The 16,681-nt window shown below is 35.8% G+C and overlaps 1 protein-coding gene across 2 annotated transcripts in view; it reads right to left on the minus strand.

Annotated features, from left to right (window-relative positions):
- Positions 1-616: 616 nt before the first annotated feature.
- rasa2 (RAS p21 protein activator 2) overlaps positions 617-16,681 on the minus strand; it is a 40,344-nt gene continuing 24,279 nt past the window's right edge. For both annotated transcript variants that reach the window (XM_059331736.1, XM_059331735.1), the window contains exons 10-24: positions 15,422-15,575; positions 14,828-14,976; positions 13,453-13,567; positions 12,656-12,730; positions 11,713-11,836; positions 9,965-10,071; positions 9,772-9,855; positions 9,548-9,625; positions 8,629-8,702; positions 7,553-7,659; positions 5,189-5,271; positions 3,938-4,146; positions 3,327-3,430; positions 2,154-2,334; positions 617-1,545 (exon numbers count right to left, since the gene is read on the minus strand). In XM_059331736.1, coding sequence (XP_059187719.1) covers positions 1,515-1,545; positions 2,154-2,334; positions 3,327-3,430; positions 3,938-4,146; positions 5,189-5,271; positions 7,553-7,659; positions 8,629-8,702; positions 9,548-9,625; positions 9,772-9,855; positions 9,965-10,071; positions 11,713-11,836; positions 12,656-12,730; positions 13,453-13,567; positions 14,828-14,976; positions 15,422-15,575 — 1,675 coding nt within the window. In that variant the 3' untranslated portion in view covers positions 617-1,514. The remainder of the gene's footprint in view (positions 1,546-2,153; positions 2,335-3,326; positions 3,431-3,937; positions 4,147-5,188; positions 5,272-7,552; positions 7,660-8,628; positions 8,703-9,547; positions 9,626-9,771; positions 9,856-9,964; positions 10,072-11,712; positions 11,837-12,655; positions 12,731-13,452; positions 13,568-14,827; positions 14,977-15,421; positions 15,576-16,681) is intronic.

A 16,681-nucleotide genomic window follows, 5' to 3' on the forward strand; every position in this document is an offset into this window, starting at 1 on the left:
TTAACTTTGACAGCTCAGGGAATATTTTCTATTATTGATGGCACTGATCTGATATGAAAGGATAAACATGAGGATATGAGTCACATCAAGAGCATGATAATGTGTATTATCATAATTAAATGTATCTTTTTCTTGTCTAATACAGACTTTTTTGGCAGTGGAGTGCTGCACCTAACTTTTCACTCAAAGCCACAGAGAGCCACATTTTAAACCTGTTCTCTAAAACCAAATAAAACCAAATATATATAATCACAAACAGCTGAAGTGCTAGTTTGAACAATAAAATAATATTTTTGTTGGTTGCGGCGATTGTCTGGATTAATTCAGAGATGCTGTGGGTGATTTTTTATTCTGATTGACTCCTCTTTGCATTTCCTCCATTATTTCTTACATAAGCCACTAACAGATATGTTGCAATGCTCTCAACATGACAGCACAGATCTGATGTACACCGTACCAATACGATTCACAATCACAGGGAAATACAACTCTACTGAACAATCATGTGCTATCAGGACTCCAAACTGAACGCATGCAGTCTGCTTGCCTAAAAAGTAAAAATGATACGAGGAAATCATACACAGAAACCATATATATATATATATATATATATGTATATATATATATATATATAATTTGTCTCCATTTTTAAAACATTTGTATTCAAAATACATTAATTATTTTTTTCTTTTCAAGTCAAACCTATGAAATTGTCTTTGGTCGAGAAAAATATCTTAAAATCTACAGGCTATAAATGTAATTGTACAGGAATGAAACAAAAAATGTACTCAAGATCATGTAACTGATCAAAATGGGGAAAGCGGATACCAAGTATCTAATCATTTCCATTTGGAGTGCTCCAAATATTTAAAGTGCTTCTGCATTTTTTCTCTCAGCATTTAATGTGAAAGAAACATCCATCAGAGTAAGGCAGATTGGTTTCCTCTACTTAACTGTCCTCTGAAAATATATATACACAATTTGTTCAGAAGAAGAAGAAGGACACTAAGAGAGTAGAGAAAGATTAAAAGGGGCACAAATAGAAAGATGATTATTATTAAATCAACTCTAAAGACAGATGTCAGAGCAAAAACCTTAAAAGATTTGGGAGAGCATCATCACAGCTGTTGATATAAAAAAAAATTGGGTGAATAAAAAAATTAGCAGCCTATTCACACACCATCTAATGATGCCTTTTTTTCACACAGCTGTAGACGTCGAAGAGGACATAAATTAAGACGAGGAGAATTGTCTCTTTATACGGGACCAGAGCAGAGGAGGAGATGCCAAAGATAACATCTAAGGGTTCGTTCGAGAAGCTCGATCCGGTTCCCCCCTCTCAGGTGGTCACTCCTGTAGTGGACTCATAATGTCTGGAGGTATCGTTCACTCTTCTTCCGGACACACAGCGGGCGGTCTCGCTGCGACAACTCCATGGGCTCCTTTAGGACTGTTTGTGTGGTGAACTTACACCTGCTGGCATGGCTGTTTCAGTCCACACCTCCACGCCCGGGTTAAGAGGTTTTCCCTACAATGGGGTTGTCCCTGAAACAGAAAGGAGATTCTTTATCTCAATGGGACTCTCCAGGTTAAATAAGGGTGAAAGAAAATAGATATGTTTAACCCTCAATCCCCACCATCCTATCCTGTTTTATAGAAACCAGGCGGCAACCTCCGGGTCTGAGCAGGGAGACAAACCAGGGAGTAACACTATGGTCTCAATCACTAGTAAAAAATTTTCTTCAAGACAATTTGATGTGAATAGTGTAAATAATGGTCCCAGGAAGAAGAAAATGGACGATAAAGAATCATATGATTTGGGGCGTGGCTACCTTTGATTGACAGGTCACTAACAAGGCGAGCTGTCAAAAGGAGAGAAGCAGAACAATGCGTATCCACGGGAACGTGTCAATAAAGTTATACATATAATGTTATATAGATATAAAAAAGGGCATTTAACGATTTGGTCTCATAACTTTGACCCTTTCACTGTATTTTCACTTAACGTTTTGTTCAGTAAAAATGTCTTGTTCAGCGTTTGGTTGGACTAACAGACACTCCAAGGAGTCGCTGTTCATTTTTCTGAGGTAAGTAATGAGGGGTTCAGTGGGTTAATATATATAGATTTCAGTACAAATATAAATATGACTTACAGGCTCCCATACTGCGCCGTGGTGTCGTTCCTGATGTTGTGCTGCCTCTGAAGTTCCTCCATGATGTTTCGGAGCTGCTTGAGTGTCTGAAAGGTCTCTTTGGGTTCCTGAATGGTGAACTTGGAGTACTCCTCCTGCTCCCGCTGAGGGCCCTGGTAAACCGCCATACTGGCACATGCGTCTATGGAGAGGAAGCCATACATCCAAACACATCAGGAATCAAAAGGGTTGCATTTTGTTTTAGCTGGGAATTGTGTTATTTAGTAACTATCCCTTTCCTCCACTTTTAATTTGAGAGTTATGAACAATGTATGACTGTATTTAATTAGTCTGTTCTGGGCTACTGTAGAATCATTGCAGCGCCACACGGCGGACTCTGTGGAGGATATGAAGGGCTCTTTCTAAGCTAACAATGACAATTCTCAGTTTCAGGTGACGGATATACACTAATAAAAACACTTGAATCCTACACACGTCAGTGGTGGAAAGTAACGAAGTACATTCACTCAAGTACTGTATTTAAGTACAGTTTTGAGGTACTTGTACTTGAGTATTACTATTTTATGTAACTTTATAATTCTACTCCATTACATTTTAGGCAAATATTTTACTTTCTACTCCACTACATTTAGCTGACAGCTTTAATTATTTTTTAAGACATGATTTAACATAAAAACATGAAAGTGAAGTGATTAAAGTGACATTTGTTTAAATTAAACCTCATAATAGTAGGTTAAGAAAATAATGCTTTTATGCTTACATAATGCATATGAAATTATCATCCAATAATATATTTGAAATATATATATGTAACAGTGGGTCCATTCTGCATAACAAGTACTTTTACTTTTGATTCTTTAAGTACATTTTGATGCTGATACTTTTGTACTTTTACTTCAGTAAGTTTTGAATGCAGGACTTTTACTTGTAGTGGAGTAATTTCACAGTGTGGCATTAGCACTTTTACTGAAGTAAGTGATCTATATACTTTTCCCACCACTGCACATGGTACCTTTATCACATGAATACATCAAACATTACAGGTCATAATCTCTATTATATTCTTGGAGCATAACATCACTGTTAATATCCAGAGTCAGTTATTGTGACAAAATGAAACAATCAGATCCCGTGAACTCTAACAAACTCAGGATTGCACTGACAAACACTGACCCTCCATGTTCTGGAGCTTGGTGTCGTTGGAGGAGAGGAGGGAGAAAATTCTCTCCGTCTCCCGGTCACAGTCTATGTCCAGCTGCAGGTTGGCCAGCACGGTGCTGAAAACAGGAGAGAACAAAAGGGTAAGAAGATCTAATCCATGAGGGAAGAGAAGGATAAAAACATATGAACTTGTTCAGAATAAAAACCTAAATCCATCTGGAATGTGATCTTAAATGGGGGTGGATGGGGGAAATTACATTTTAATACATTTCTTCCCAAACTATTTGCAACTTCTGCTAAATCTACTCAGTTTTGGCAACAGACAAAACTCATTTAGCAGCTCCTGTAAAACAAATGGTCCAAGTTTTTCGTGTAAGAGAGTTTCTATCTGTGTGTTCTCAAATCTACCCAACACGCTTTTATCAGAGCTGGATCGTTGGAGTAGCATCGGTTAGCGGTCAGATTTACCACCACTGGCAAAATCCCAAAACAGCAGTGAAAGATTTATTAAGTGTTTATTATGATCTTGAACATATGGACCACAGAAGAGCAGCAAATACTTTGAACAGTTTACAGATAACACATTTCTTCTGATGGTGGTGTCGATGTGGGCAAAGACTCACGTTGTGCAGGGCTTACAGCCCGGCGCGTTGGTACTGATGCTTTTGCAGCACTGCCAGGATCCACTGGTGTAATTGGACGGGTGGAAGGTGGTTAGGCGCCCCTCGTTGCAGCGGCAGACGGGGCCCAGGACCTCCAACCACTCACTGGCCTCCACACAGTTTCCTGCTTGTACGTACAGAGGCTTCTCAGAGTGGACCACCTGAAACATCTGACACAAGAGAAACAGAGCAAAGTCACAACCAGCCGCCATTTCAAGTCTGTCCGTGCTTAGAGAGAAGATAAGATATTTATCCTACAGCAGGGGAATTTAGTCATCATTGCAGCTCAAGATACAGACAGGAGAGTTTACAAAGATGTTAAAACCGAATAAAGAATACAAAATAAGACATATACATACATATACACCTTATATACATACAATCCTTCCATGGCTGCTATTTGGCATTTATTATTAGTAAAAAAAATTTGTTTGTTTATTTCCTGAGAGTATTTTGTATTTCACAGATATTGCACATTAGATAAAAATATATTTTAACAGATTGTTGAATATAGTAATACGAATATCAATCAATAACATATACATATATATACAAATATGTATGTGTGTGTATATATATATATATATATACATATATATATATATATATATATAAATACACACACACACACACACACACACACACATATATATACACACACACACATATATATATGTTATTGATTGATATCAATATGTGTAGATATATGTATATATATATATATATATATATATATATATATATATATATATATATAAATAAATAGTATTAGGGGTATAAAAACAGTTATATAATATTGAAAAATATATAGAAGATAGTTATATATAAAGTATGCTGTACAGCAAATATAAAGTATATAATATATATATATATACATATAATATAAAGTAATATAAAATGACAGCATTCTTGATTTGTGATAACATGTCACTTAATTTGGTTTCGCATTACAATTTGACAATTTCCTGGACATTTTGTTTAAATTTGTTGTTTTTTCCACACTTCTCCATGCTTGAGCAGTTTTTGGCTGTGTTCAAGTGTTCAAAACAACTTGTTCCTCTGCCGACACTTAGTCACATAAGTATTTAATTAATTCTGTAAAGGTAAACTCATTTATCAATCAACTTAGGAGCTGGTCCGGGTTAGAGTTTCCATTACACCGGGGTATTACTTAAGAGGTGATGATTGGGTGTCTGATGGGAGTTGGCTTACGTTTTTGCGGTTAAAGGCACTTTCATCCAGTTTCTCCACCGCCTGGATATTTTTGACATTGATGATGCAGAGGGCCTCTTTCCCTGAAAGGCACAAGTCATTTGTGTGTGTCAAAAATATTACACAGTGACAGTCAATCATATCAACAACATAGGTTTTAGGTTCTTAGTTTGTGTAAACTATGTGTTCATTCTAAAAATAGAAAATATAAGAAGGTGCAAGTGGATAACTGCAAAAAAGCCACTTTATTCTGCTGAAATCATCATTTTACAATTGCTTCCCACAATGAAAAAGTATATATCAATGCTCAACAATTGTTAAGTTCAAAAGGCTTATGAAAAATTATATGCTAAATAAGAATAAGTTACAAACTGGATGAGGACATTCTTGTAACTGCCTTCAGTGTTTTGTTTTGTTGTTGTTATTTGCTTGTTCGTTTGTTTTCTTTGCGGGAGTAAAAGAAATTCTCTGATCGAAATAGTTTGAAATACTATGGTTGCCTGAAACAAAAACAAAAAAAAAATTATTTGACATTAAGTGGCTATATATAGAGAAACTTTCTTATTTGAAGTGTGGAGTACCAGGGGATAGGCCTAGAGAAGTATTTTTTACTTCAGCATGTTCTTTTTTTTTGGACCAAAATGAAATGATATAAGGAGATGTGTATTGAATATTAAGTCGACCGGTTCTTATATTTATCTCATTACTTAGACGGGGCAGATGCATGTATATGTATAGGGTTATATATACTGTATGTGTGTATATGTGCAGGGTTATATATACTGTATGTGTGTAAATGTCTATATGTTTATATGTACATCTGTATGACGGTGTGTATGTGAGGATGTGTATGTATAAATGCATCTAGCCTACGTTGTTGTTGTTTACGTTTTTGTTTATTTTCGGTTCGAAAAGAAAATTAATAAATGAAAATGAATGGTTAGGATCAGAGTATGCTCCAAAATATCCAATTTGTTGAGTTCTCACAGACTAAATGGCAGATGAGTAACCCAAAAAAAGCACTGCATGTGGTGTCAACCACGGTCAAAATGTTTATCAAATGGTGCAATCAAAGGACTTCTACAGATCTGACCTGGTCAACATGACATGGATCTTATTCAAAATCAATGATCCATGGTTAAATCTAAAGGACAGTTTGGATGTTTTGAAGTGGGGTTGTTTGAGGTACTTATCCATAGTCAGCATGCCCCAGTAATGAAATCTGAAGGTCTGCATGAAAGTTCAAATACAGTTCTTCTACAAACTTCTCAGGAGGACATCTTAACTGATTGTGATTGCACAAACTGATTTCAGTTATTTTTTTTAATAAATGCTTTATCTCTTCAAGATGTGTTTTTTTGTGAATAGCCAAATAGTGAGACAAATTCAGTCTGATACACGTTTATGCCACGGATAAAGATAAAGATAAAGTCAATCACTCTAGTTTATCATTACATCCTCCCTTTCTAATAAATGATTCTACAGCTCAATCCTTTCATTGGATCCTCTGAGAAGATACAGGTGCATCTCAATACATTAGAATATGATAGAAAAGTCCATTTCCAGTAGTTCAAGTCAAATAACCAAGTATTGAGTCATATAGATGGACATACTTTTCAGAGGCCAACATTTCCATATTAAACATGCTTTTTAAAATTGGTCTTCTGTAATATTCACGTTTTTTGAGACACTGAATTTTAGGTCTTCATTAAATGTAAGCCATAATCATTATAATTAGAAGAAATTAAATACATTTAGACATGACATGTTTCATTCTGTGTGTAATGGGTCTATATAATGTGTTATTTCCACTTTTTGAATTAAATGACTGACATGACTGTCAAACTAAACTGTGTGAAAATATATTATATCTTATAATGACCCAATATCATCGACCAGTCCAGACAACATGTAGTCTGCTGGCTCTCTATTAATAATAATAATAATAATAATAATAATAATAATAGTTTCTGAGGCTTTATGAAGAACAATACATTGTTAAGGTCTCAACTTTTGGCCAAGACATGAAGCATCAGCAAGGTTTTTACATTGGTGCCATCTGGTGGTCGTATGAAGAATGACACAGTGTTAGAAAGCACTGCATGCAGCCATCTCCTCTTACTTTTATCTTAAAAAATGCTGGTCAGCTGTGGCTCAGTTGGTAGAGCTGTGATACAAAGGTCGGTGGTTTGATCCCTGACTACGACAGTCTCCTTGTACAATATCCTCAACCCCAAATTGCTCCTGATGCCGCGACATCGGTGTGTGAATGAATACCGGCACCATGTAGGGTGAATGTGTGTGTGAATGCTGACCTGTAGTGTAAAAGTGCTCATTGTCATTTGTTGCAGAAACTGGTCTCACCTTTATGTTTGTGGTAGGAGAGCTCTCTGTTGGTCACTCTGAGCCATCTCTTTTTAAAGTTTTTCTTGCCGAGGCGTTTTCTCCCCTGGGCACGTTTCTGTACTTCCCTGTAAGGACACACACGAAACAGACATTCACAAACTAACACACATAGTACTGGAGGTAAACAAATTCATTCTTTTTAGCATTTTTTTGTGGTTTTCTTTGAATTACAGTCATGGAAAAAATGATTAGACCACCCTTGTTTTCTCTAATTTCTTATTCATTTTAATGCCTGGTACAACTAAAGGCACATTTGTTTGGACAAATATAATGAAAAACAACAAAAATAGCTCATAAGAGTTTAATTTAAGAGCTGATATCTAGACATTTACCATGGTTTTCTTGATAATGATTTTGGTTATTCTCAATAAAATCATGGAAAATGGTACCTTTAATTGTACCAGGCATTAAAATGAATAAGAAATTGAAGGAAAAGGGTGGTCTAATAATTTTTTCCATGACTGTATACTGTCCAGCTGAATGTGGCTGGTGGTTCATGGTGCTGGTTTAAAATGAATCTTAACTGAATTCAAAGCAATAAAGTTTACAATAACTTCATAGATATTTTGTGTCCAGTGAAAATATTTACTTGATTTTCTTAGTTGATCCAGCATTTTTGGAGCTTTTTTGATCTAGTAATTCATTTATTATTTACTTTATTTATTTCTCAAAGAATCATTGAGGGCAACCCCTCATTAACAATAATGTCGAGAGTACAGAGGAAACACAATGAAGAACAAACAGCACAGACAGAACACATATAAATATTAAAAACAGTTCAAGTGAAAGGCAGAGTTATTGGTTATCATAGTTTTAAACTGGCCCATAGTTATAATTGTGTTGAGTTTGAGTGAATGTTGTAAGTGACGTAAGATGTTCTAGGTAGAACTGAAAGCATGAATTAAAACTTTCTTTAGCCGTGGTCGACAATGACAGTGAAGGAAAAGTGGTTTAAAGAAGCAGCAGCCATGAGATTTACTTCATCTCACATCTCCTTCCTGCTGATCCTGGCTGCTCTCATCATGATCACTCACCCCTCCTTGAGAACCACTGCGTCCTCCAGCCCACTGGACTCCTTGCTGATGTTGGAGGAGATCTCGTCAAGAAACTGAAAAACAGAATTGACTGATTGACTGACTGACAGATTTCAACATTAGCCGTTAAAAGAATAATATAGATAAACATTCACATTCTACACAGCTTCTACAGGTTCATCTCAATACATTAGAATATGACGGAAAAGTCCATTTCCAGTAGTTCAAGTCAAATAGCCCCAACCAAGTATTGAGTCATATAGATGGACATACTTTTCAGAGGCCAACATTTCCATATTAAACATACTTTTTAAAATTGGTCTGACACCTTTAAGTTCACCAGGATCGTTAGAGTCTGCTTTTATTGAGACAAAAACTTTGAATTGTCACCATGATAAAAGCAGCTCAAACTCCTCGTAAAGGGGGTTCAGACAGTATTAATAGTTATATATTAGACACTAATGTATTTCAACACATAACTGATAATTCAAGTATCTACTATTTTTGAATGTTGAACTACTTTTCAGGAGTTTTCATGGTTGTTGAGTAAAACTTGTTAAATGTTGATTCATAAAGCTTTATGAAGCTAATTTCTTTTCCAAAGGTAGCATTATCACAGGAAGAAAAACAATAATCTACAGGTGCACCTCAATAAATTAGAATATGATGGAAAAGTGTCTTTTGTTATTTTAAAATATTTTGAGACACTGAATTTTAGGTCTTCATTAGATGTAAGTCATAATCATTATAATTAGAAGAAATTAATAAACAAATTTAGACATGAAATGTTTAATTCTGTGTGTAATGGATCTATATAATGTGTTATTTTCACTTTTTGAATTGAATTACTGACATAAACTTTCTATGCTGTTCTAATGTATTGAGATGTACCTGTAGTATATATATTTTTTTAAAATACCTTTTTAACTTTTTCGATACACTTGTCCTCTTGGAATGATTTGAAGAAGTCGTACATGTAGGTTTCTTTGAAACTAGACTACAAACAGAACAAATAAAGCAAGAAAGTTAATAAAATACATTTGATACAGTCAAAAACATGAAGTGTTAGTATTGGCCAATCACACTATGGGGGTCAGTGTTCGGTGCATGCAGAGAATTCACATTATGTAGATTAATGCTTACCAGTTTTTTTGACAAACTACCCCAGCTGCCCAGCGTCTGGATTGTTTTTGAGATGAGTGTAAGTGTTCGGGAAATCTCAGGATCCTGGAAAAAAAAGAGAAATGTACAATAACAGTAAAGTACTCTATCGGTCATATGTGATTCTGCTCATCTGCAGTATATTTATGAAATGGTGCAAGGGCTGTGCACTCACAGGGTGGTGTGAACGGAGCTGGAAGGAGTGTGGAGAAAGAACAGCAACAGCAAAGAACCGCAGGAAAACAAAGCTGCTAACGGCTGAGTACTGAACATGCGGGTCAGCTGTGGAGAGAAACAACATTTTAACAACGGATTCTGGCTTTTCAGCACAAACACAATCTGTCCTTTCAATCCCTTAGAAAAATAAAATTAATGAATAATTTATTTTACGTTATTCTTAAAGGCGTATTATGGCCAAGTATGAAAATGAAAAAAAATACGGAACCAGGGTAGGGGGTAATATTTTGAGAAAAAAAAACAAAAAACAAATTTGTAAGATTAAAGTGGCAAATCTGTGAGAAAAAAAGTTGCAGATTTACGAAATTTAAAGTGGCAAATCTGCGAGAAAAAAGTTGCAGATTTACGAGACTAAAAGTAGCAATTCTACGAGAAAAAAGTAGCAGATTTATGGGGAAAAAAAGTCAGAAAAATAGTAATACGGATCCGGGGTGGGGGGTGGGGGGGATTTTTTGCAAGATTATAGTGGCAAATCTACGAGAAAAAAAGTCGCAGATTTACGAGATATAAAGTGGCAAATCTGTGAGAAATTTATGAGATTTAAAGTGGCAAATAGCAGATTTATGAGAAAAAGAATTCAGAAAAAAAGTAATACGGATCCAAGGGAGGGGGGTAATATTTCGAGAAAAAACTCGCAAATTTGCAAGATCAAAGTGGCAAATCTATGAGAAAAAAAGTTGCAGATTTACAAGATTTAAAGTGGCAAATCTGTGAGAAAAAAATTCACAGATTTATGAGAAAAAAAGTGGCAAACCTACGAGAAAAAAAAGACGAAAATTAGTGTTTTTTCTCTGTCAAGGAACCTGAACACACCACAGTCGCCACCCGGAAAACAGGGGGTGGTATACGGACATGTTAGTGAAGAGGTGCAACAGTATGGAACATACGCGTATACATTGCGGTGAGTCTGGACAATCGGCTCCCCAAATAGCTTTTTCTTCAGCCCTTATGGAGCCAGTGAGGCCCAGATCTAGAGGGCTGTGCCTATACTCATAGAATCTGGAGTTACAGTACGTAACTAACGTTCTATTTTGTATAGGCTTCGCCCTCTAAGAGCTATTGCTGTTGGGTTAAGGGCGGAGCAGGATATGGTCCATGTCTCACTGGGTCCGTCCGGGACCACAAGAGTAAGCACAAACACACACACTTCAGAGATGAATAAAGAATCCCTTAACCCAGCCACCATGGCACGCTACATTTTCATGTGGTTTCCGTTTACTAACACTATTTTTCACTGCTCATTTTTGTTTAAGTTTCAGTTTATGATGATAACGCTGGTGTAAATTCCTGTCCTTGGTCCTTTTATTTTGAAGGACAGAGAATCTGACCATATCCTGTGACTCTTCCACAGCGTGAATACTGTGGAACTCAGTGTACTACCACATGAAATACATTCCACAGCACACGGTGGAATTAAAACACCAGAAAAATAAATAGAGAAAATACATAGAGTTTAGCAAACACATTGTAAAGTAATTGAATTTGGTGCCGGGGACTGCCAACATATTTAGTTCCTTTGAAACAATAAACTCTCGACCTGCTGAACAATTTCAGCGCATCAGACGAACCAACAGAGATAGGTTAACACTGATCTTCCCATCCACGTCTGTGGAGGGTCCGAATAATACATTTTTCTGACCCAGTGGCTGCAAAAATACACTTTTTTGCACTTTTTCTGGTATTTACCTGAGAAGCGTTTGCAGGCCAACTGTCTCAGTGACCTGAAGACATCACACATAAGTGGGGGACAGCTGGAACTTGACTGAGTGATGGAGGAAAAGACTTTCTGGACATAACCCTGAAGGTTCTCCTGCAGAGGGAACAGCAACATTAGTACTACTTTACGTATATAGAGACTATCCCAAATCCCAAATCGGACACGTTTACAATGCTGCACTTTCCGGTGTTTTCACGGTCACTTCGAATAAGATCACCGCCACCACCAGTGTAGGTTCAATTGATTTACACATATTTAACAATTTAAGTGTGAAATTTAGTTTATGTACATGGAGATTTACATGTCTAATTACAATATGAAAATAAATCTGATGAGAGAAAGCAGTAAGAATGCTTGGGCGAAGTACATCTTTCTTTTACTGTACTGTATTTTATTGTGAAGGACAGAAGTACGGTCCAGGTGTGTTGATAACGATGATATTTATTTGGCTTACACAGAAACATCCAATTTCCTCTGAAAAACTCAGCAGCCTCCACTGTTTTACAGCGAAGAGATCCAAGTGTCCGATTTGGGATACAGTTAGCACACGGCAAATTCACCAGCGTTAGCGTCCTTTTGGCGACTCTTGTAAACCCGAAAGTATACGGTTAAAACAATACACGGTTCGAAAGATAAGAAGTTAGACTTTAGTTTCACATCATTTAATTAATTGGAAGCATAACATAATCATTTATATGAGCAGTTAATGTGAAATTTTGATAGAATCTTAGTCGAACGGTGTCCGATTTGGGATAAAGTTATGTTAGTTCATAGTAGAGAGGAAAAGAATGTCATGGCCACTAAAACTAAAAGTGTTAAGCAAAACTATACTAATATAGTTCTATTACAGAAGGACTTTAAAAGATGTTCTGCTCGTCTGCAGACAGGGTTGTAAAGGTCGAGAGCATTTACCTTGTTGACCTCCACGTTGTCGCCTTCCTTTAGTTTAACAGGGTCTATCTCACATGTTTTGTTGGATTCACAAATCTATGAAAATTCAAAAAAGGACAAAAAAAAACATAACCAGCAAACAATTAGTCAGGTCTAATGTATTATTGTGAAATTATCATAGAGGGAGATTTTGTGTTAGTATGTAAATGTGATTTATTCCCGTTTTCTTGGCATCTACAGTAGATGATGAGTGAGTACTTCAGGCAGTTTTTCAGATGTGTTAGGGAAATAAAATTAGCATTCAATAAACTATTTAATAAAGAGCAATATTAAGTCACAGATTAAAGACAAAATATGAAGATAAACAAGACTAAGCTATGATAAATACTGAAAATGCAGACAGACCAGTGTCAAAAAGCCACAAATATACCACTCACAAATAACTAAATACAATATCAATTCTTATTAATGCAAGCTATTGAGAGGAAATTATTCAAACAGAAGTAGTCAATAGGGCTGGGCAATATGGACCAAAAGTCATATCCCGATATATTTAGGCTGAATGTCGATATATGATATATATCCTAATATTTGTATTGCAAAGTGAGAGCAAATGTTCAGTTGTTCAGTTGTTTATATCGATATATCACCCAGCCCTAATAGTCAATGCAAAAATCACCCAATTACATCTACTTGTTTGTGGTGGAAACACAGCTGTACAAGGGGACTTTTCCACACTGACCTCAGTGATTCATGGCATCCCTACTCACTGTGTGTGTGTGTGTGTGTGTGTGTGTGTGTGTCCTTATTACTCATACCTCATCTATTACAGGCTTCAGGGTAACAGCCAGGTAATTCTTTCCCACAATCTTCATCATGTCATCGATGCAGCGAGTTGCCAGTGAGTTGCCACGGAATATAGTGTTAGCCTCCCTGTGTGGATACAATTCATATACAGTTTTTAGTTTTGGGACAATCATAAATAAAGAACTGCTCATCTTTTCAGCATCCAAAGGTTTAACACCACCCCAGAAAATAAAAGATCCTGAATTTAGAATAAGGGCACTATTAAACAAATTTTACAAGCGTGTCAGAGTAAAAATAAAGGTAACAGTGGAGTCCCCCTTTAAAAAATCTATTATATTGCAGAGCTGCTGCCTGTTTCAGACTCAACTTTGGTAAAATGATCATAGTCCCAAGGAATAATCACAGAAAGGTTCCTACACCTTTCCCAAAGATTCCCAAAATTCAAGCACTTTTCCAGCATTTTTTCAGCTGTTCCAGCACCTTACAGCTGTGGTAAATCACATATATATATACTTATACAGTGCATACGTTCATTGGCCACTTTATTAAGAACACCTATACTGCCCTACCAAGCCTAACTGCAGTAACTACATTTTTGTTCGAAATTGAGTTATAACTAAAAATGACCTCCTTGACATCTGTTTAATCTTGTGACAAAGTTTAAGATTTCAATTTGCTTTATTTCAGAGAAATACTACTGTAATACAGTGTAGCCTTTTAATTCTTCATTGTGTTGAAAAGTGAAGACAAGAATAGAAATTATAAGTTTATTTGATAGGGAAATTATTATCTAGATAGTAATTAAGTAAAAAAAGTGAGAAAAATTATATTTAGACTAAAATATAACATTACTTTATAATGTTAAGTCTAAAATACACAAAACTTTGAATAGAATTGTTAATCACTTTTAAAACATCATTGTAGTTACTGCACTGTGTTTGTGCATTACTATTCAAACCTTTTACAGCAATGCAAAACCAGAGTGCAATAGCTACATTTTTGGGGTCAAAAGTCAAATAAACCATCATGATTTTTGAGCATAAAAATGACATAATCAATACATGTAGAAATAAGTGTCGTATCAGTTACCTAGCTATAACCCGTTTGGCTGCCCAGTTAAAAACGTAAAAAAACTTTAAGCAGTTTTTCTCAGTTTTACCTTCTGTTAGGCTTTGTAGATCAGTACACAATCTAATGAAATCCAATACAATAGTTTTATGTGGCTCATAAGCGCTGGTGAGCCTGGCTCCAAGCACTTTTCAAAACTTGAAAACACAACATTAAAATTTAATTGTATGAATATTTCCAGCAGATCTGACATCTATCTGTAAACATGCGTCTTAGTAGCCACATGCCACTGTCTGCCCGTCCTGTGTAAGTACTCACTGAGTGTTGTCCAGCTCTAGTGCTGCCACAGCAGAGACAAAAGGCACAAAGCGATTGTGGTGGAGCAGCAGTCGAACCGTGGGCAGAACAGCCTCGTATCGCTCTCTGCAGATTTCCCCCAAGATGTGTGCTGCTGACGCCGAGATGGGCTGAGGGAGAAAAAGGGAAATACATGGATTGATGGCATTGAGAGGGGGGGAGCAATATGCTACTGAACACTTACATGATCATATATTTTGATAATTTAAAAAAAAATAGTTTTGCTGAGGGGGCATTTTGTGGCGTCTTCTCTTCTTTTTGTTGCTTTTTTTTTCAACACAATCCACCGCACACACTAGAGCAGCTGAAGCCAAAAGCTGCTTCTCCTCCATTTTGTAAGTTTTTACTAAGAGCATGATGGGAAAAAATTGCATGGTAGGAAAAAAATGCTAAAAGAATCTAGTGGTAGTCTTGTAAATAGTTACCCTGCAAGATTCAAAGTCTTTGTAAAATCTCAGTCTGAGACTAGGCTGGGACTAAAAACTCTAAACACTTTTCCAAATCTTTTCAAAGTCTTCTGATGTATAGGAAGCATTATTTGAGCTCCTGTCTAACCTTCACTTCTGGGGATTTGAGCAGCAGGTTGCAGAGTGGTGTGTAGTAGGTAGATGGCAGCACCGTGTCTTCTATGTAGGTCAGCTTTAGACGCAAGGATCCCAAATCATCAGACTTGGACTTGCTGCCGTTCCCTTTGGGCTGGAGGAGATACCTGTTCGACCACAGGAAGACAAACACATTAATAAACACTGTGCTGTGATGTTTGGGAAAACAAATACTTTAGTACCGTGTTCAGGAAGGCTGACGGATGGTTGATCACCTGCTCAACACATCAGAAACCAATTATACCAAGTTTTATGCTAACACTAGGGCTTTTACATCTCAATAAATTAGAATATCATAGAAAAGTTTATTTATGTCAGTAATTCAATTAAAAAAGTGGAAATAACACATTATATAGATCCATTACACACATAATGAAACATTTCATGTCTTAATTTATATCATTTCTTCTAATTATAATGATTAAAACCAACTATAAACAGGAAATCATTGTATTATATAACCAGTATGTCAGCCAGTGCCCAAAGTCGTTTTCTATGATTTATGTTTTGGACAAATTCGTTGCTAAAATTAATATTTTTTTCCAGCGTTAGTTACACCTGGCTAAAGTAAACAGCTTGCTGCAGTGGTGGAAGAAGTATTCAAATCTTGTACTTAAATAAAAGTAGAAATACTACAGTGTAAAAATATTCTGTTGAAAGTAAAAGACCTGTAATTTAAATATTACTTAAAGTCCAGGGAAAGTAAAAATCCTGGGGGCATCCAGGGCGTTTTCAGAGCAGAGACTACTGCTCATTATTTCACCATTTTAAAACCAATTTTTTTTACATTTGACGTTTTTTTTAATTATTATTTTTTATTATTTTAAAAAAAAATTCTGATTCAAATTTGGCTGTGTGTTTAATAACACATTTTTCTGTGGTGTGGAAAACTCAGATCACATATATATTTTTTGCTTTACCCGAACTTCAGGGCCAAAGTACAGGTGCATCTAAATAAATTAGAATATCATAGAAAAGTTTATTTATATCAATTAAATTTAAAAAGTGGAAATAACACATTATATAGATCCATTACACACAGAATGAAACATTTCATGTCTTAATTTATTTAATTTCTTCTAATTATAATGAGTATGGCTTACATTTAATGAAGACTTAAAATTCAGTGTCTCAAAAAATTGTAATAAAAACTATGTTTAATATGGAAATATTGGCCTCTGAAAAGTATGTCCCTCTATATGACTCAATACTT

This window comes from Centropristis striata, chromosome 4, assembly GCF_030273125.1.
Source record: "Centropristis striata isolate RG_2023a ecotype Rhode Island chromosome 4, C.striata_1.0, whole genome shotgun sequence".
NCBI classification, from domain to species: domain Eukaryota; kingdom Metazoa; phylum Chordata; class Actinopteri; order Perciformes; family Serranidae; genus Centropristis; species Centropristis striata.